The 21,288-nt window shown below is 38.9% G+C and overlaps 1 protein-coding gene across 2 annotated transcripts in view; it reads right to left on the reverse strand.

The window, feature by feature from the left end:
* Positions 1-21,288, reverse strand: part of si:ch73-22o12.1 (nectin-2) — an 84,748-nt gene that overhangs the window by 46,918 nt on the left and 16,542 nt on the right. For both annotated transcript variants that reach the window (XM_048151985.1, XM_048151984.1), the window contains exons 2-6: positions 9,476-9,585; positions 9,049-9,301; positions 7,939-8,235; positions 7,495-7,612; positions 6,326-6,474 (exon numbers count right to left, since the gene is read on the reverse strand). In XM_048151985.1, coding sequence (XP_048007942.1) covers positions 6,326-6,474; positions 7,495-7,612; positions 7,939-8,235; positions 9,049-9,301; positions 9,476-9,585 — 927 coding nt within the window. The remainder of the gene's footprint in view (positions 1-6,325; positions 6,475-7,494; positions 7,613-7,938; positions 8,236-9,048; positions 9,302-9,475; positions 9,586-21,288) is intronic.

The following is a 21,288-nucleotide window of genomic DNA, read 5'->3' on the forward strand; positions in this document are numbered from 1 at the left end:
CATGGCCGACTCCTTAAGTTGGTCAGAAAAACCTCGTTCACAAGCAAGATGCCCTAGTTCATTCAGTTCGTTTATGTGATGCCTTGTTCAATGTGTCCCCTAGAGTCTTGTTAAGACTCAAAACAGAGACTTGTTCAGTTAAGAGCATATTTGTTTAGTATGTCCAACAACAACAACAAAAAACAGAGTCAGAGTTTTTTTGTTCACTTAAAAGATTAATTCAAATCATTCACAAAGATCTAACCTAAGTGTTTTCATGGGGTCTTTACGAGACATAGGGGGACATTATTTCCAGTTTCTCGCACACAGTCCATGTATAAACTCAAATATCTGTGTGTATAGCCCTATTCGGAGAAGACTAGTTTTCATGGAGGACGTTTGTGTGTCACAGGCATACTTTGTGATTTTTATTAACTTTTGCATGTTTTCATTTCGTTTCAATATGGATAGTATCAGATGAAAAAAATACAATTATAAAATTAATAAATAGAGCCAAATCGCAGAAACTGTAAAGCACATTTTAATATCAGTGTCAGATAAGATACTTGTCTAAATGTCTCTGCTCACTTATGTGGGTTTATTATAAACAGCCACTTCTATAAACCCATGTGAAGTTTAAATAGGGTTTTAATAATAAATGAAAGTTATACCAATTTGTAATTTATTATAAAAACAGAAATCATACGTGATGCACGCAAGCATAGCAGATGACCCACGTCTAGAAAAGACACACTCCCACCTCTGTAATAAAAGCGGACGTTAGTCCCGTCCAAATTGGTACATGAAATCACAGATGTCGAGTGATAAGAACTGTAACTCAAAACATCGTTTAGAAAACTAGTCCAGTCCGAATGGGGCTTATGTTGAATCACATGAATGCATGTGGGGAGGGTGACATTTATGTGCAATTCCTTAAGGGGAATCGCTTTCCATAAGGCCAGTTTGCAGAGTTCACACTTACAACTGCACAGTAAAGAAGGAAACACAGCACCAGCATGCAGCCTCACATAAAACAGAAAAGAAAGGATGATGGACAAAGAGACGGATGACTGGTTGACGGATGGATAGACGGACAGATGAGATGAGATGAGATGAGAGGAGGGAAGGCGTAAGAGAGGAAGCTGGGATTGACAGGGGAGACAGCAGACAGACGCATCGGCCTTGAAGCCACAAACACAAAACATCTTCTTCCTCACTGCCCAGTGAATGCGTGTATGAGATAAAATGAGTGTACGAAGACGTGACTAGCACTGCTGAAAGAGAGCAGTGCATGTGTTAACACCCAAAATAAACAACAACATAATCTCAAACTCTTACTTTTTTCTTTGATTGTCACTGTTTTTTCTTGTGCATCTTGCACAGACACGGCAGAAACAACAGGAACACAATCATGTCTGACTGCCTCAGTCGCCGTGTTCCCGTTAGCCACCCACTGTGGCGTACTTCTCTCTCCCACACACACACCTCCAGCTCCCACTGTTTCAGTTAGAGTGAGCATGTTGTTCTGATCTTTGAGTCAATCTCTCTGCCTGCCTGAGTCCTCTGAATTATACATGACAGTCTGATCATATAGCGGCCGCACACACCCCCACGGATCTACATGGCTTCATTATCGAAAGATTTCGCGTTCACATGCAGCCACGGAGGGGTGCTTGCCCGTGCTTAAGTCGCAGTCAGAAAACGCCAGGGTGTTGGCACACGACTGAAAAGTGTTCAGAGTGGTTTTCAGCACATTGATATGTGGTTGCTAGGGCATTCTGAGTGGTTTCTAGAGAAGACACGGACCAAGAACCACCAAAACTTGAAGTAGTACCAAATTCGTAATTCACAAAGAAAGGCAATATAAGTTTTCTTCCCCATAGGAAGTTGTTAAAGGATTGGTTCACTTCAGAATTAAAATTTCCTGATAATTTACTCACCCCCATGTCATCCAAGATGTTTATGTCTTTCTTTCTTCAGTCGAAAAGAAATTAAGGTTTTTGAGGAAAACATTCCAGGATTTTTCTCCATATAGTGGACTTCAACAGCTACCAATCCGTTGAAGGTCCAAATTGCAGTTTCAATGCAGCTTCAAAGGACTCTATACGATCCCAGCCAAGGAATAATGGTCTTATCTAGCAAAAAAGATCAGTAATTTTTTTATATATATTATATTATATTATATTATATTATATATACGTTTTAACCACAAATGCTCATCTTGCACTAACTCTGAGGCGTGCCACGCGAAACGTAGAAACGTTGGAAAGGTAACGCATGACGTAGGCGGAAGTACTGCGGGTGAAAAACTTCAAAATTATCCGACATCGTTGTTTTACCTTTTTTTGTAAAGGCTGTTTGACTTAGTCTTGGCACGTTTGCTTTGTAGACACTGGATTGGTATATATATATATATATATATATATATATATATATATATATATATATATATATATATATATATATATATATATATATATATATATATTACGTAATCATGTTGGAAAGGTCACGCGTGACGTACCAATCCAATGTCTGTCTATATATATATAGCATTTAATAGACAGAGCCGTAGATCACTGAAAAGCCACGCAATATCGCGTTCATTATCGAAGGCGATTCATCTGCGATATGAACGCGATATTGCGTGGCTTTTCAGTGATCTACGATTCTGTCTATTAAATGCCGCTCCATTTGAAAGCAGGTGATGGCGATTTAGCGGTAATCAGGGAACCGGCTTTACTGACGAAATGCGCAAGACAATCTCATGCGATATATCGTGCAGCCCTAATATATATATATATATATATATATATATATATATATATATATATATATATATATATATATATATATATATATATATATATATATATATATATATAAAATTTATTTATTTATTTGGAAAATGACCAATCATTTTGCTAGACAAGACCCTTATTCCTCATCTGGGATCATGTAGAGCGCTTTGAAGCTGCACTGAAACTGTACTTTGGACCTTCAACCCGTTGGACCCCAGTTTTTTTCCTCAAAAACCATAATTTCTTTTCAACTGAAGAAAGAAAGACATAAACATCTTGGATGACATAGGGGTGAGTAATTCTAAAGAGATTTTAATTATGAAGAGAACTAATTTTTTTTTTTTTTTTTTTTTTTAATGAGGTAGCTTAAAATCGGCATGATCCATTTTTGAAATGCATCTTTTTGATTTTACTGTGGATCATTCATCCAGGCATACATTTATTTTTTTTTTATTATTTGACCACTATATGGAAGAATACTACGCTACTTCTGTTACATCACATCTTTAAAAGTTGCTTAAAGGGATAGTTCGCCCAAGCCTTAGCGAAAACCACTAATTATATTGTATTACCACTAATGTAGTCTCTTTATCTTTCTCCAAGTACTGTCAGTATATTAATAAAATGTACATATTAGCGGCCTGAAAGCCTCTAAGTGAATGGCTGAGTGGATGAATAAAGCTCATGGAGCTTTTCTAGACAGACCAGACAAAAAAAATGTCTCTGCATGCCTCACATCTTCTCTTGTCTTCTTTTCCATCACGCTACTGGACGGGAGAGAGAGCAGGACAAGGAGATTTTTTCTTCCTTGACAGCTGGATGGAGAATATGACAGAATCTCCAGAGTTGAAAATGAATGATGGAGGAGAGCAAGAGAGAGAGAGAGAGAAGTGGGGGTTGAATCTAGGTTAGCCTGAGAGCAACATGAGGCACAGTGTTGAGAAACGATTTGGATTCGAAGTTGGATTCCCGGCTCTGGCTCCAGTGGTGGAGCTACAAAACACGCTCCGAGGTATCTCTGTACCGCTCTCATGCTTTCAGGAGGAACACCGAGACAAGATCTGTGCGGGCCGACCTTAGTCACCATGGAGATGGTTGCCGGGGGCGAAGACAGCCACACGACCGAGAAGGTAGTGGCCATTTCATGGCTGTCAAAACGGCTGCACTTAAGCAGAACCACTTCACGGCTAACCAACAGTTCCCGCGGCGCTCCACGGAACATATCTCCTCTTGCACCTGATTCCTACACTACAAGCCGCGAACGCCAACTGAACGCAACACATTTTGGCCGCACACGCACAACACAGCCTGGCTTTGCATTACGGGACTGATTAGCATTTCCCTTCCGCTCTTCCTTTGACAGAGGAGGATAAGAGGCCGGGAGCTGAAACAGCAGTGACTGACTTATCCTCACCGAGAGCCTCTTTTGGAGGGGGGAGATGGTCGGAGAAGGAGGGTGGGTAGCAGGTTTGGAAGGCACAGAAATGGCTCATGCAAACAAAACGAGAGAGAGTTTGAAGCGAAGAGGATGAAAGTGATGCGAGCGGAAGAGGGGAGGAGAGCAAGAGGATGCACGTGCGATGGGAGAGCCGTAGGTTCCCAGGGGGGTTGAAATGCCACCAGCGTTCATCCGCTCCACCCTCCTCTCCTAGTTCAGTTTCTTCCTGCTTGTCCTGTTCTCGTTTTCACTCCATGACAATATGGGAGGGACCAAAAGCGGAGGGAAGGCAAGATGTTGTCAGTTTATTGTTTGATAGGGGAATGTGCTTTTCCAAATGAGCAAAGATTTGCCTTAAAGCCACAGTTCTGAAAGGACACATATATGCAAGAGAAAGAGAGAGAGAGAGAGAGAGAGAGAGGATAACGAGAGGAATGGAGGAAGGTAGAAGGCTTTTAAAACCTAAGTTGTCAGAGAAAAGCCCTTTCCTCCACATTACCTAAGAGCTATTAGTCTTGCTCAGCACTAAAGCAGCTCAGTCCCTCCGCAGTCAACCATGTGGATATTTTATTCCATCAGCCTGTCACAGGACATCAGAACGTGCCAGAAAAAGCCAGGAGAGGACAATTTTGAGTCCCATGACAGTGATCAAACGTAGCGCTCACTTTGGCCATGAAGCTATGGGAGGGGCAGGGGTAGTTTACCAGAGGTCACAAATCGAACCCACCCCCACCTGAACACCAGTGATAAAAACTCAATAGTTGCCATAGTCAAATAAATAAATAAAAATTCTAATGGAAAAAAAAAAAGAAGAATACTTAAACTTTGATTTCGTCAATAAAGACCAGATTAAACAAATGCCCCATGATGAAAATTAAATTACTTTCAATTAAAATATGACAAGAAAAAAAATGAACATTCCACTATTTTTAAATCGAAAGAATATGATTGATTTAAATTGTCCAATCATTTTATGTTGGGTTATGATCGCCCAACTGAAACACCAGACACTTTGTCGTTTTGACAACGTCAAAAGTTTGGAGTTAGTAAGATTTTACTGATTGATATTACTGAATACTTTTATTCAGCAAAGACACATTAAATTGATAAAAAGACTTTTGCATTGTTACAAAAGATTTCTATTTCAAATAAATGCTCTTCTTTTTAATTTTCTATTCATCAAAGACTCTTGAAATAAACATATCATGGTTTCCACAAAAAATATTAGGCAGTACAAATGTTTTCAACATTGATAATAACAAGAAATGTTTCTTGAGCACCAAATCAGCATATTAGAATGATTTCTGAAGGATCGTGTGACACTGAAAACTTGAGTAATGGCTGCTAAAAATTCAGTTTTGCCACAAAAATAAAATATATTAAATTTTAAAATATATTAATTAAATATATTTAAAATTATTAATTTTAAAATATATTAAACTAGAAAAAAATAAATAAATGTACATAAATGTAGCCTTGGTGAGGCTTTCAAAAACATGACAAAAAGAAAATCTTACTGACCCAGTGTGTGAGAGTAAGCTATAACCACAACACAATTTCACATGCTGTGAAATTGCTTTAACAGCATGCTGCAAGTGATACAATATCTTCAACATATTGACTTTAAGGACATTTTTCTGAATACACAAAAACTATGATTTAAACTGAAAACAGTGTCAAAACACTGTCCAACAACACCCAAATACAGCTGCACTCAACCCAAACCCACCCAAACACAGTTACATCTGCAATCACACACACACACACACACACTTCTCCTCCACACTCAAAAAATTTACTTCAGAATTCTATGGGAACCTGTGTCACATTTTCAGACATGTTTTCCAGATCACCAAAAGTCACAGACTAAATTAAAAACACCACCACTAAGTCAGGAACAGCTGAATGCTGAGGGATGACAGTGCATGCGAGGAGATCTTGAGGAATGAAACACACAGACAAGAAAAGTGCCAACAAACTGCCTTATGTCTGAACTGTAACCCCTTGCTTGTCTGAAATTTAGTCTAAATTTAGTCTACCACCTCACACTCAACACAGTATAAATGTGTGAGGATCCTGTGATGAAATACTGTACAGACAGACTCACCCCTCACGAAGACGGTGATCTGATCTCTGCCGTATCCCAAGCTGTTCCCGACCTCACAGATGAAGGTGGTATTTATTGTGTCATCCACCTTCTGAACGGTAAGCCGGTTTTCCCTCACCTGCACCGTTTCAGGCATCAGCCCGGACAAACTGTGGAACAACATTCAGACAACATTAGCATAACGTTTCAGATAGAACTAAAGCTTAAAAGACCTCAGGACTGTTAGCATTATGTCTGGTTCACTTCGCATTTTATTCTGGCCAAGAACCACCCACTTAGACTGACAACAGTCTGCCGTTTAGAGAAGAGTTTATTTGAAACAATTGATACAACAATAAAAGACTGGCGTTGAATAACAAAATGTGTCAGTCCTTACTCCCAGAAGTTGCCAGCCGATTCAGAATAGAGTGCCAGATTGAGAAAGTGCTTTCCAATTTTGGGTCTGTGAATGGACAGTGGGCGGTTTGTGGCCATTCTCTTAAGCTAGGTGAACACTCTACGACTTTTACACTATTTTTTGATTATTGCTTGCTTATCAGACTGTATATGCCCCTGGCAACCTGATATATTCCCATTGAAGTATTGAGTAAAAGCCATGCCACACTGTGTGACATCAATGATACACATCGTAGCCAAGACTTTGGTCCCAGTTCTCATATAAATCACCACACTGTGCCATAAAATTTCTGACACTGCCAGAACTTTGTCTGATACTGAGATTCTTTGCATAGGATAGGGGTGTCCTGCTCCTGAAGGGACAATGTCCTGCAGAGATTAGCTCCTACCTGCCCCAACACACTTGACTGGAAGCTTTTAGTAATCCTGAAGACATTGATTAGTTTAGGTGTGTTTAATTAGGAAAAGGGCAAAACCCCGCTAGAAGGTGGCGCTCTAGGAGCAAGATTGGACAACCCTGAACCAGCCAATCAAGATCTTCAGGATCACTAGAGACGTCCAGGCAGGTGTATTATAGCTAAACTCTGCAAGCAAGTAGCCCTCCAGGAGAAGGTTTGGACAACCCTGCACAAAGCTATCAAAGCCTGCAGATTTTGCCCTATGAAGTCTTTTACGATGCTAGAAAAACAGCAAAAAGGTGCCTAAAATTCTATGGTGTAAACCCGACTTAAGGCTCAGACTAAACAGAACTGAAAGCGAACAGAAATGCTCACGTTTTCCAGGTGACAGTTGTGGGGACGGGATTTCCATCAGCCTGACAGGTCAAAAACGCACTTGTCCGGCCCCTGTACCAGTTGTTATCATACCCAACGATCTGCACCTGGGGAGGATCTGATAAAGAGGTAAAGACAGAGTGAATCGGTGGATCGAACAACTAGCCTTTATGAATGAGTTTAGCCTTGAGCCATTGAAGTCTTAGGTAAATCGAACACTGATATGGTCCGTCAGCTGACTCCATGATGACCTCATTGACCTTAGCTCATATTTCTGGTCTAAACAGCACTGTAAAGCCTCAAGGTAATTTGCTTGATGACCTCTGACATATTCTGAGACATATTACTGGCCTGGACCAATTGATACATGACTCACTAAAGAAATGATCAAAGTATTTGGATCAGCAGTTGCTGGTGTAATGAATGGTCTGATTGAAATCTTACATTCAACAACAAGTTTCATCGGGAAGTTGTCAGGCTTGGACATGGTACGGTGCGACACCATGCAGCTGATGTCTTTGCCATTATCCGCTGGCTGCGGAGCCAGCATGTAGGTGCTCTGGACAGTGACCGTATTATCCGGATTGTCCGTCTTCGTCGGCGGCGTCGCGTTTCCATTAAGCGCTGTGGACCAAGAAATGGTCGCTGCCGGACGGCCATTGGATGATTGACAGCGTGCCACAATGACCGGGGTTTTGCCGGCGGCAACTTTGACGATAGTAGCATTGTTGTTTGGTTTAGCTGTGAGAAAGAGAGAGAGTTTGACCTTTATTTGATGCTATAATGTGAAGAAGGGTAAGGGAGGATGAGAGGAGGAGGGGAGGAAGTGGAGACGGGAAGATCACAGATCGGCTTGTCCTGCCACACGCTAGCACAGCGCTCACATTGTACTCACGTTTCGCTCTGAGAAAGACATCAAAGAGAGGGAAAGGAGAAAAGCAGGGGAGACGGGGAACGACAGGGAAGCGACGGCCTCTCAGCATGATAAGCAGGCAGATCAATAGCGGAGAGAGAGAGGAGGGAGGGGGCAAGCGAGCAAGAGCCCGGCCAAGGTTACTGCCACATTTCACACACATTAACAGCAGCACAATTGATCTGACAATACCATTTATAAATCCCCTTTAAGCCCACAAACGGACACTGACGTGAATCTGAGTATGCGTACACACACATACTTTTTGAAGCAGACTAATGCTGCAAATTACAAATATTTTTATACTCGACCAAGCTGTCACTTGTCTTTTAAATTCCCCACCCCCTGGTTTTGCTGAAAAAAGCTGTCAATTATTTAAAAAGAGCCAAATTCCTAGTTGTATTTTATTGAAAAGAATGCTGTCTGTCAATTATTAAATTGAAAAAAAAATGCATATTGGGGGAAAATTTAAATTTTTTGAAAATTAAAATTTTTCAATTAAAAATTATATTGGAAAAAAATTAACACTTTTTTTGATTAATCTGATATAATAAAAAAAATACAATTCCCTGAATTTATCTTCACATTTTTTTCCAAGTTTTAAAGTTTCTTTTCTTCTGCACAAACAAACACAAACTCACCCAGCATGATCAGCGAAGAGACTCCCTGTTCGTTGCCGGAAGGGTAGGTTGCGTATTCACAGATATATCGTCCCTCGTCGGTCATCTTCACATCTTCGATCTGAATGGATGGGTTGTCCAAAGTGGGCGGGTCTGATATAAAATGGACACGCCCTGCTAGAGGGGATTTGGTAGGGTAATTTGCCCCAAAGTTTGGATGGAAAACTGCGATGTTGGTTCGCTCTGCGTCAGTCGGTTCAAAGATCCATGACACCTGCATGCCAGAGGAAACAAATTCAAACTTAATTCAGAAGAGACCAACAGCACATAAACACTTTCAGAAAGTTCTTACACGAGCCCAACTAACAAGTTCTTTTAACAAACTCTTGTTCATTGGGTTCCACAGCTCTGCTTAAGACTAGCAGGAAACATGAAGTTGATTTCAAACCTGAGTGAGCTGGTTTTCGCCTGGGTTTGGAAACTGGCAACGCAGTGTCACAGACTGACCAGGATATGAAACAACTTCTGGCTCCACCCTCACACGCTGAGCCAACGACCCTGGAAAGAGAATGGGAAAAGGCCATGAGAACAGGAAATAACCTTCATTTCTGTCCGGCTAAATTCAGGTGACCCGCGACCACCTCGCTGAGCGCAGCCGGGGAGAAATTCAGCACATACTGGCGCAGTCTAGGAGTTCAGGGATGGCAAAATGAGAAATGATAAATGAGGTTACAACAAAACAGCAAGTAGGCCAATGTTTCTGATCTCAGCCAGGGTGTGCGAGAGGGTGCGAATCTAAATGGGAATGTGTGTGTGTGCAAGTGTGTGTGAAAGTATCTATGAAAAAAACATTCAAGCTCGCTCTCTGCCTGAAGCATTCATCATACAGCACAACCCTGACAGAACACATTCAGTGAACGCAAAAGTGTGTACGTGTGCGCACCATCAGTGGGGGTGTAATGTGGTAAAGAAGTGAAAATTGCACACAAAACAGTAAAGTACCAAGGGAGCAATGTATATGTCAGAGCCTTTCCGACTTGCAGAGTCCGGCAGAGATTGAGAGTTTCCAGCTCGCAACATTTCCAGATCTCCTTCTCACCATAATATCCTGTGCTCTCTACTAGGTCATTCCCTGTCAAAATAACCACATTTTGGAAACTTCCTCGGCTCAAATTTTTGATTTTGTTAATATTTTTTTCTGAAGAAAGACAAACATAAAAAGTGATGAAAGTCATAATAGAGGCCAAATGTCAAAATGACAATTTTCACCTGAGATTTGGAACCAAATTACAGGGGGGTAAAAATGACTTTATAAAGATGGCAGCATCATTATTTTATTTTTACACAGAGATTGGTAGGTCTACTAGTAAAATCTGCTGACTTTAGCTATTTTTGCTGCATTATATGCCAACGGTGACAGTATAAAAATGGGAAAAAGCACTTTTTTGTTTTTTTGCCCCAAGTTTGCATGCATGTAACTCAAGAAGTATTAAAGATATCTTAATATCCTTTTATATTTTGGTTTTTAACAAACTTTTCTTATGGTATCTTCATTTTAAAGGCCTCATATGGTACAATGCTAGAGATATGGAGACCCTCCATGAGTAAAATGGCCAATTGTACACATTTTCAGTGGCCAAAAACCAAATGTGGGTCATTTTGCATATAGCCAATACATTTTTCTTTTAAAGAGAAATATATGAACAACAAATAATGTTGAAACTAGAAATGCATCTTGTTTCACTCTATCAACACAATTGCATAGAATATACCTGAGTGCCATAAATATAGTTTTTCCAAAGTTTGCATTCCTGTAACTCTAAGGCCCAGTATGCTTTGTGTTAAAACAGCTCAAACATGTCTAGAACTAGCTTAAGCCTTGTCTGTGAAACCGGGGGCATAATTATTAAAGATAGCTTAATATCCTTCTAGATTCTACTTCTTAATAAACTTTTGGATTAGTTTGGAATTTTCATTTTAAAGTTCAATTACATAGATATGGGGATCCCAAAAAACAGTGATTAACTAAGAAAATATACATTCACTACATTTAATACTTCATTTATGTATTTCTTTCTCCAGAATTTTTTTTTTTATCAAAATCAAATTTTTTAGCAGGGGACCTCTGGTTGAGTTGACCCTACTATGATATTATAAAAGACATTATAAAATCTACTGCGTGAAGGTGTGTTCACATTTACTGTTAACCACCAAATACTTTCATTTCAATAAGGAATTTGCAGGAAGTTAGCATGAGGGTGAAAGATTTCCCCATGCAGATTTCACATTAAGCTCAAGTTGGTTGCGCGAATTCGCGAATTTGTTTGTTTTGAAAGTGACTTCTGTGTAAGCAGTGCTTCATGCATCGCTACACTACTGACAATAGAAAATGGATCAATTTCGCTAGTGTGACTGCACCTTAAGAGTGAGACAGGAACGGAAAAAACCCTACAGTATCGTAGGCATAAAACTAGTTAGACCAGTTTGTCTGCTAACCAGCTGAAAAGACTGAAACTCACAAATTAAAAAAACACCGCCACATCAAAACTGAGTAGGTGAGAAAAGAAGGAATGAAAAACTTGTCAAGAGGAAGCTTTATAAAAAAAAAAATTAAAAAAAAAAAAGTAAACATGTTTTCTGGGAACTCTCAATTGCTTCCTTATAATCTAGAACATACAGTAGTGTTCAAAAGTCCACATTTGAAAATATGGGATTCAAAATTTCTAGGTCAAAAATTTATTTATTGCATTCATCATGTGACTCTTTGTACAGATCATCAGATGTTCTTCCATCGAAGCTCAAGCTTTAAACAAACTTGAGGAGTTCATACAACTTGAGTGCTGCTGCCATTACACAAATACTAAGACAGCATTTTTCAATTCAACATTTCACTCAAACTGTAATGCTAATAATATAATTTGTCCAAAAAATGTATTTATTTAGACAAACCAAAGCATGTTTTTATTCCACTAGTGGTCTTGTGGACCCCACTGTTTCTCTGTCTCCCGCAGGTGCTTAAACTGAGACGAGTGTGTGTGTGTGTGTGTGTGTGTGTGTGTGTGTGTGTGAGCCCACCGAAGCGATTACTTTTGAGCCTACGTTTAGCACCGCTGAGCCCTGTTATTGAAAATCTCCCTCTCGCCGTCTCTCTCTGGATGAAGAGTGTGGATAGGTCATTACGCTGATGTGTAGAGGGAGTCAGCAGTCCATCAGAACGCTAAACACATACACTTCTCACCTTAACATACAACAGCACGGTTTGTAAATGGAAAGAAGTGAAGGGGGTAGACGATAGAGAGATTCAATAATAAACAAAGCACAGCAGAGATGCAGACCACATCAGTCAGTGTAGATGGCATATTTAATTTCACGCAAATATAAAGTCTGTAAGAGATACACATATGGTACCATATACTGTATATACTGGTTGTCTTAAAGGGTTAGTTCACCCGAAAATGAAATTTCTGTCATTAATTACTCACCCTCATGTCGTCCCACACCCGTAAGACCTTCGTTCATCTTCGGAACACAAATTAAGATATTTTTGATGAAATCTGAGGGTTTTTGAACCACACATAGGCAGCAACGTCATTACACCTTTGAGGTCCAGAAAGGTATTAAAGACATTGTTAAAATAGTCTGTGTTACTACAGTGGTTCAACCTTAATGTTATGAAGCAACGAGGTTGAACCACTGTAGTCATGTTGACTATTTTATTTAACAATGTCTTTACTACTATCTTTCTGGACCTCAAAAGTTGCAATAATGTTGCTGCCTATGTGTGGTTCAGAAACCATAAGATTTCATCAAAAATAGAGATGAATGAAAGTCTTACAGGTTTGGGACGACATGAGGGTGAGTACTTAATGACAACATTTTTTTGGGTGAACTAACCCCTTTAAGTCCAATGTCACATCTCTTTTATTCACGTCCTTTGAAAACCCCTGCACTGAACGATCAGCACTAAAGTTACACAGCAGTACAACCCATTAAAAAGACTGCAGGTCTATCTGTCAACTTTGTTACCATTTGTATAAAACTAAATACGGCATCTGCCCTGATTAAGGTCCAAAGAGGCATGTAAAACAGAATGAAAGATAGATGCTGTGTGTCAACCATGTTTTCTCTGTGCTTGCCGCCTGCAGGTGACATGCCACACACACACTCGGAGGGCGTTTATGTAAATCACACACCACCATTCGGAGGCCTGTCACCCATCATCATGTCACACACACACACACACACACACACACAGGGAACACCGTGGTCTTAAATCTGGTGAGCTCCCACTTCTCATCCCTCTATCCTGGGAGAAAAACTATTCAGTCCAGTGCGGACAGTGACAGACGAGTGCCCAGAATGGGAGTTTAGATGGCAGACAACGCGCTGTGACTACCAATTGCGCGTGTGTGTGAGTAGACCTTCATTTTATATCGCAAGGACAGATGACGGAGCACACAGGTTCTGTCCGCAGAGCTTATTATCGCTCACACTCACACATAATCGGAGTAAATGCGTGGTAAGCAGGAAAATGGAGATGTCCGGTGGGTGAATGAGAATCATTCATGACACAGCTGATGTGCACAGAGAGAGAGAGGAATAAAGATTGAGGGGTGGGAACAGACGGAGATGAACAGCTTGAGGGGGTCCGCGGGAACGCGGCCGTGCGTGTGTTTGCGCGTACAGTAAACATGTTTATTTGCATAGGCAGATGTCTGGAAGTGTGAAACTGTACCTTCTGTTTTTAGGGACTTTTTCCACTTTTTATTGATAGAGACAGTAGAGAGGAGACAGGAAAGCTGGGAATGAATGAGAGGGACCTTGGCACAAAGTTGCAGGCAAAACTTATGTATAATTGATCAAATAAATGCAGCCTTAGTGAGCATAAAAGATTTCTTTCAAAAACATTTAAAAAAAATCTTACCAGCCCCAAACTTTTGAACAGCAGTGTATATTGCATAATATCTTACAATTTTGCTTCTCAAGTAAATCTTGTTTTAAGGAAGTTCAGATATTTCCTTACTGGAAAACAAGACAAAAATACAGTATGCTAAGTGCAGTGTCAAAAGACCGAATGTCAGATGTCCGAATACTCAGTATTCATGAAACAGTAGGTGAACAATCCCCAGATGATTTACTGCATCTGCTGAGATTCTGAAGTGTGCTGCCAGTGGACACTTTGCTATCCCACGAGGCCGCAGGAGATGAGAAGACATCGGATTCAAAAGGTTTAACAAAAATGGTAGAGAACTCAGGCTGCTTGTTGCGGGTCTAAAGGATGTTCTGTATTTCTTTCTTCTGAAGAACACAAAAGATATGTTGAAGAATGTTGGCGATCAAACAGGTTACCAATAATGATAATAAAAAAAACAACAACACTGAGACATTTCTCAAAATATCTTTTTTATGTTCCTCAAAAGAAAGTCAGTCATATAAATTTGGAACAACATGATGAAAGAACTTTGTATTTGTTATATTGTACTTGTCGTAGGTAAATTATTCTCATGGTATGTTATATTAGTCAAAGAACACATAGGTCAATGGTGGATGTATTTATATTTAAGCATGCATTAGCATATCCTTTATCATAATGTAAATATGGGATTTCATACACAGGCGTGTCTGGAGCACATGCCCTTCAGGAATACACTATCAATGACAAACATTTCAACAGTGTGTGATCATTTTAGGGATGCACCGAAATAAAAACTCTGGGCTGAAACCAAAAATTCAGGATGCACTTGGCTGAAAACAAATAATAAATTAATCAATCAATCAAACGTATTTATTAATCAACACTCGAATAGCCAAAACTGACATACATACAAACATGTAAATTGCACAAAAGGCAGTTTTTAATAATAAAACAATTTAACTTTTTAATAACAGAATTGTTTCTAAGTTTATTGGTGAAATATAAACATTTAAACGACAATAAACTGTAATAACATGTTCTAACGACAGATTTATTTGAACAAACATTAACTAATGAAGACAATTAACAGGTTAAGTAAAAAATAATATGATTATTTAATACAATGCATATATTTAGCAAAATGCTTTTCTCTAGAGTTATTTTTTTCTAGCTAACTAATGAGTTTATGGATATTTAATAGCTTTCTTGAGGTAAATGTTACATTAAGTGACATTGTATAGCCTACAAGCTGTTTTATCGACATCTTTCCCTGGTTGAAACACTGACTGAGCGATTACATGAGACATGATTCATTTTGGTAAGTTGTAATGTTTCAACATACCTTCTGATATTCACCCATGTTTATTTTGTGATATAGTAAAGAAGAAATTAGAGAATTGGTTCACATGCACTTGATCCGTGCTACAGCGATCTGCCATGCCATATAAAAGAGAGCCAAAACGATTTTATTGATGAATTTCGTAATAAAATCACTGAATTTTAAAGTTGAGACATTGTTTCATATTAAAAGTAACAAAGGACAAAGCTTTTTGGATTTTTTTAGATTTAAGAAACCATATCATTACCGATTAAAATCGAGAAATAAATATTGTCAATCCAGAGCAAGTGTCCACACAGCTGACATGTTTAAATGCTGTATAGCTTATCCAAATTGTGTGCACAAAATAGACGCTGAACACAGTCAAAAACATGCCATCAGAGAAACACTAATTAAACCATTTCGGCCCAATTTTGAAAATAGCGGATTCAGGTGAAGATTTCGGTAGCCAAAATTCTGGTGCATGTTTTATTTTGGCCAGATATTTTTTATTGAGCATGTGTGGTCTTATGGGGAGCTCAAATGATACTTTAGACACACACACAGAGGAAAAAGAGCAGTTTTCACACAACCCTATTCCCTTTTACCACACACACACAGACTCACAATTATGAGCTAATGAGGCCTGAGAGAAAGAATGAGGGCCATGTGCAGCTTGAAATGAAGCACAAATCACCATCCATTTGCCTCTTTGTACAAACACGTGCAACACATACAGATTGAGAGGAGTGACACATGACCAGGGCGAAGGGACTTCCATCCTACAGGCTAAATTATTCATCTGCCACTTACCACTGAGAGAGAGAGACAAGAATAACAACAGGATGCTTTTTGCAAGGACCGAAAGAGAAGTGTTTCACCCAAATAAATCATAGGCTTCTCATTTTCGATTAGGAATGACACAGTTTGTGCATCACTACAGTCATTCCTCGTTTTGCTGGACACGTCGAGTCTTCGCCTGCATGTACTCTGGGCTTGTAACAGCCGTCAATCATCAGCGCATGTCATTTAAAATGTCACTGGCCAGGGGTGACCGATTCAGTTGAGACCAGATAAAGAGACAAATGATTGCCGTTTGTTTGTGTTCACAAATCCTTAAGATTAGAGACAACAAAAACCATACACACTTGACACACAGACCACACTGAATGTTTCAACACACACACAGAGCTCAGAGGTAATCTGAAGACTGATCTGGAAGCACTTTGTGTGCGTGTGTGGAAAAACAGGTTTTGCTGTCCTTGTGGGCATGAAATGTCAGAAAATGTCCACAGAAGAGCTTTTTAATGACTTCTATTTCATTCAGTAATATTACAAAATTAACTATATGTAGTGAGCTCACAAAACACATTTGCTCTTTGTTCAAACCACTTTCAAAGTAGCTGTTTTGCATCTAAAAGTCATAAATAACTTTAACGCAAACAACTTCCTTCTTTCGGCAGTCGTAATGCAAACACGTGATATGTAGAGGATCGAATGACTAGCCCTTGAACAAAATACAGATTGAATCCAATAATTAAACACTTCTGGTTTCTCTTTACTTCGGCTGCCTTGCACACATACAAACACACTTGTCTCCATCTGTGTGTGGTGTGTAATTGGATTCCTGCATTTTCCAGAAGGAGGGAACCCGTTCGGGTAGTCGCTTCTGGGTAAAGTAAAGAGATAGGACAATCTCCAGCCATAGCTAAGAGACCGCAGCCAATCACATTATACTAGGCTTCAATTGCGTACAATACAAACTCACAGAAGGCTCGCATTTACCTAAACAATCCTCAGAAGAGCTGATCCAGGACTTCCACGGAAGCAGAATGACTTTTGTTTAGTCTTACTCTCTTGTTTTGGTTTTGTTGTTCGGTTTTGTGAACAACATTAGTTTACATTAAGTTACTAACATTAGTTTAAAAAAAAAGAAAAGTATATTCACCACATGATTTAGTTACCCTTTAGATTAATCTTCGACATTCAACTTTTCAGCGATGAAAGGGCCCTCGCACCCGAGCTCACCACCACCCGGTGGCCTTAGGAAAACAGCAATATGCATGTAAGTGAGTAAATACAGGAGAATTACGGCAAAGTCATTTCGACGTGCCACACTTCCTGCTGCCAACAGGTGGCGCTTTGACTATAACTGAATATTGCCATGTAGATGTCTTTAGGCCAGGACTATTATCAAACATGTGAAGTTTGGAGCAGATCAGACATTGTTTGGTACTTCATGGCATATTTAAATGCGTTTCTGGGAGTGAATTACAGTGCAAAACATAATTTCCTGTTGCCCACAGGTGGTGCTACGACTGTAACTGAATATTGGGACCCACTTTATATTAAGTGGCCTTAACTACTATGTACTTACATTTAAATTACTCATTTGATACAATGCACTTATTGTGTACATACATGTTTTTACATTGTACTTATATTTTAAAAACACCTGCATGTAATTACATCTGTAATTAATTTCTGTATTTACATTTATAATTACACTGTTGACCCATCCCTTACACCTTACCCCTACCCTTAAACCTACCCATACCACCAAAGCTTTCCCTAACCTTACCCATACCCCACCTCAATAGCAGCAAAAGTGTTTTGCAATTCAATATGAACCCAATAAGTACATTGTACTTGTTTTTTGATGCAAGTTAAGGCCACTTAATATAAAGCGGGACCGAATATTGCCATGTAGATGTCTTCAGGACAGGACTCTAATAAAACGTGAAGTTTGGGGATCGGACATTGTATTGGGCTGTTACGTGTGTCTACCTAATTTCATACCTCTACGTGAAACGTAGAATGAAGGGCGCTTAATTGAAATTTTGTAGGTGGCGCTATCGAGCCATTTTGCCACACCTAATTCTGAAACCCATATCAGACATAAATTTCCACCATTTATGATGTGTGTGCAAAGTTTCATGAGTTTGAGCATGTTCAGGACCCTCAAAAAATGTGATTTATTTCAGAGAAGAAGAAGAATTGACTGAGCAATTACAATAGGGTCCTCAAACCATCGGTGCTCGGGCCCTAAATATGAATATCTGAACATCTTTGCCGTTTAAATTGAATATGAGATACAAAATACTGTGTATTGCAAATATAATGGCAAGAAGACATCTTTTTTAGATGTCCTTGAGGGCAGCACATAGTGACATTTACTGTGTAGTCAGATTGCAAACACATAAGTCTTTTAAATTATTATTTTTTGTAAATCAAAAACAGTGTAGCCCCATTCAAGAATAAATGACTCTTATTATTCGGCCCTTTCAATTAATCGTTCAAAGAGGCTAACAGACTTTCTAAATTATTTTATGGGAATCTGTAACTGAAGTGTTCAAGAGTTAATAGTTTTGTAATAGTTTTATAAAAATGTCACATATTTTTACATTAACGAAAAGTGAATTTTGCTCATACCCAAGCAAAACGGTCAATATTATTGAAAAATACCACCAAATGAATCAGAATCTAATCAAATCTAATTAGAACTGCACTCAAATCAAACTGAATTGAGAGCTTGTGTAATATAATCAAGCTGAATTATTAAACTTCTCTCTGTAACTAATTGAACATGTTATACTGTGTCTTAACCAAGTTTCCAACAACAAGATATGTATCCGTTAATACTGAACATGAACTGCAATCAAAATGTACATCAAATGCACAACACAAAAGAAATCGAAACCTATCAACTGACAAAATGTCCTTTTTTCCCCATCAAATTTACATTTTCATGTCATTTGTTAACAAGTAGTCCTTCAAGCATTATATAATGTTATGTTTGTAAAGTATTATAAAGTGTTAACAAGAATTGTTTAGTTAGAGTACTGAGCATGGATCAAAGTCCACAGACCCCCTCAGATGCATTCACAGCACGCTTTCTGAACATACATTCATTACAGCGTCTGTAAACACGCTGAGAGTCTGTAAACACTTGGCTCAAAGGAGCTAAATGGCCAGTGTTAGCAAAGCACACAGACACAAAACAGCCCATCTGAGGAGAATGAGGGGGCAGGTAGGGTGAGCCGTGCGTGTGGACAGACAGCGCCGCATTTACTAGGCTAAGACACGTTCCACTGAACACATTAACCAAGCATTTCACTACTTGGGTGTAGCCGTGTTGAAACGAGGTTTAGATGACATCACTATATGGTGAATAAGGAGCTCATAAATAGTAATTAGCTCACAATGACATTGAAGGGTAATCTTTGAACTCCACTTAGTCTTTTTACTTAATGGAATTTCTGTGGCACATGAATATTAATATTATGACTTGGTTCTGAGGTGTCAGTTTTACATGAGCTCAGATATTTACTTTATCATTTAATATTTATAAATCTGAAGTTTGAGTAGAAGAGCTCCTTTCAGAGATTAAAGCTACAGTCCGTTACTTTTTTTGGTTAAAAATGATCCAAAATCTATTTTTGAGCAAGTACATAACCAGCCAGTGTTCAAAACTATCTCCTTACCTTAAGCTTACGGTTGTGAATCAGACTAACCATAATAATGTGTTCTAATTTGAGTGGTACTGGTGGGTTTCCACGGGAAATTCGAGCATGCATCCGTTCGTCTTTGCGTCATTATGTCACGTCTGTTTACATTAAAGAAGGAGTCCCAGCTAGTAGGCTATATCACGTGAGGATGCTGCAGGTGGCGGATCATTTATAGCCTTTTCTCACAGCAGCTTAAATAATTAAACTAATTTTGATGGTGGATAGTATGGTATGACAAATTAAGGTTTGAGATTAGACTGTACAGAAATTGAAATCTACAGGTAAGGCTAATACACACTAAATACACACAATGCTGATGTTGTTAACATTAACAATTTGAGAACAAAGTATAACAACAATAATTTGTATGGTTTAATGCGATATGAGCTAAGCGATTGTTAAATTTATTACCAATGACAGCGTAGAAAGTTGCAGATTTGTTACTTGTTCAGATGACATTTTCCGGTGAAAATTCTTATTTTGGTCATACTTCCAAGAATAAAATCTGTGATTCCGAATCACAGATGCAGTGACTGACAGCCAAATATTTTCCTCAAAGCATTAGATTTATCCATGTTGAGGAGCCGAGCTGATGCACAACCCATGTAAAGATGATAAATCCACAAATAACTGCAATTGCAGGTTTCAAACAGAGGTGGCAACAAAGAGGCAAAACTTACAGACTGCGGCTTTAAAAGACTTTGATTGTCTTTAGGCCTCATAAGCCTAAGACTTTAGGCCTAAGACTTCAGAGAGTCAAAAAATAATTGTTTTAAATTAATAACATTTGATATAAAATAACTGTCAAAAACACACCGATTTCTCAGTAAATGCAAGTTCAGTCCCCTAAAATGTGATTCATGTGGTGTTCTTTTTGCTCAATTTGATAAATCTAACAATTTACTTGATACCTTCATACTTCCTATTTTTTCCTTCTTTTTTGGTGGTTTAGAAGAAGAAGAAGAAGAAGCAGCATTTTTTTTCTACCTGGTTTGGTGTGATGATTTGTGTATATTACAGATATATTCTAATTTACACATTTGACTGTCAGTGTTCCCTGTATATGCTTGTTCATACTTTTCGCAGCTCTGGAAATTTTGTAGGTCCATAGACAGTCATAATTTTTGTTACTGCAAAAGGCTCTTAACTGTTTGATATAATATCAGGTGCTGAAACTATAGTGAAATAGTAATCATGAATGTGCTTTTAATGCAAGCTAACAGAGGAAGGCTACGATTGGAATATTGGCTAATATTGCTGTTGCTAGGTTTGTGTGTGGTAAACTATAAAGCTCATTTGGTTTTAAACCATTATCATCATTACAGATAAATCTTGCTAATTCACAGCAGAAGAATGCAGAAACGGAAATATGTGCTGCTTTCCTGTGAGACTCAGTGCCGCAGAGAGTTGGATGGATGGATGGACAGACACACACACACACACACACACCCCCCAACATGCCGTGTAGACAGAGAGGATGAGGTAGGGTGTAACATCTACTCCATCATGACGACCAACAG

This window comes from Megalobrama amblycephala, linkage group LG13, assembly GCF_018812025.1.
Source record: "Megalobrama amblycephala isolate DHTTF-2021 linkage group LG13, ASM1881202v1, whole genome shotgun sequence".
Lineage (NCBI taxonomy): Eukaryota > Metazoa > Chordata > Actinopteri > Cypriniformes > Xenocyprididae > Megalobrama > Megalobrama amblycephala.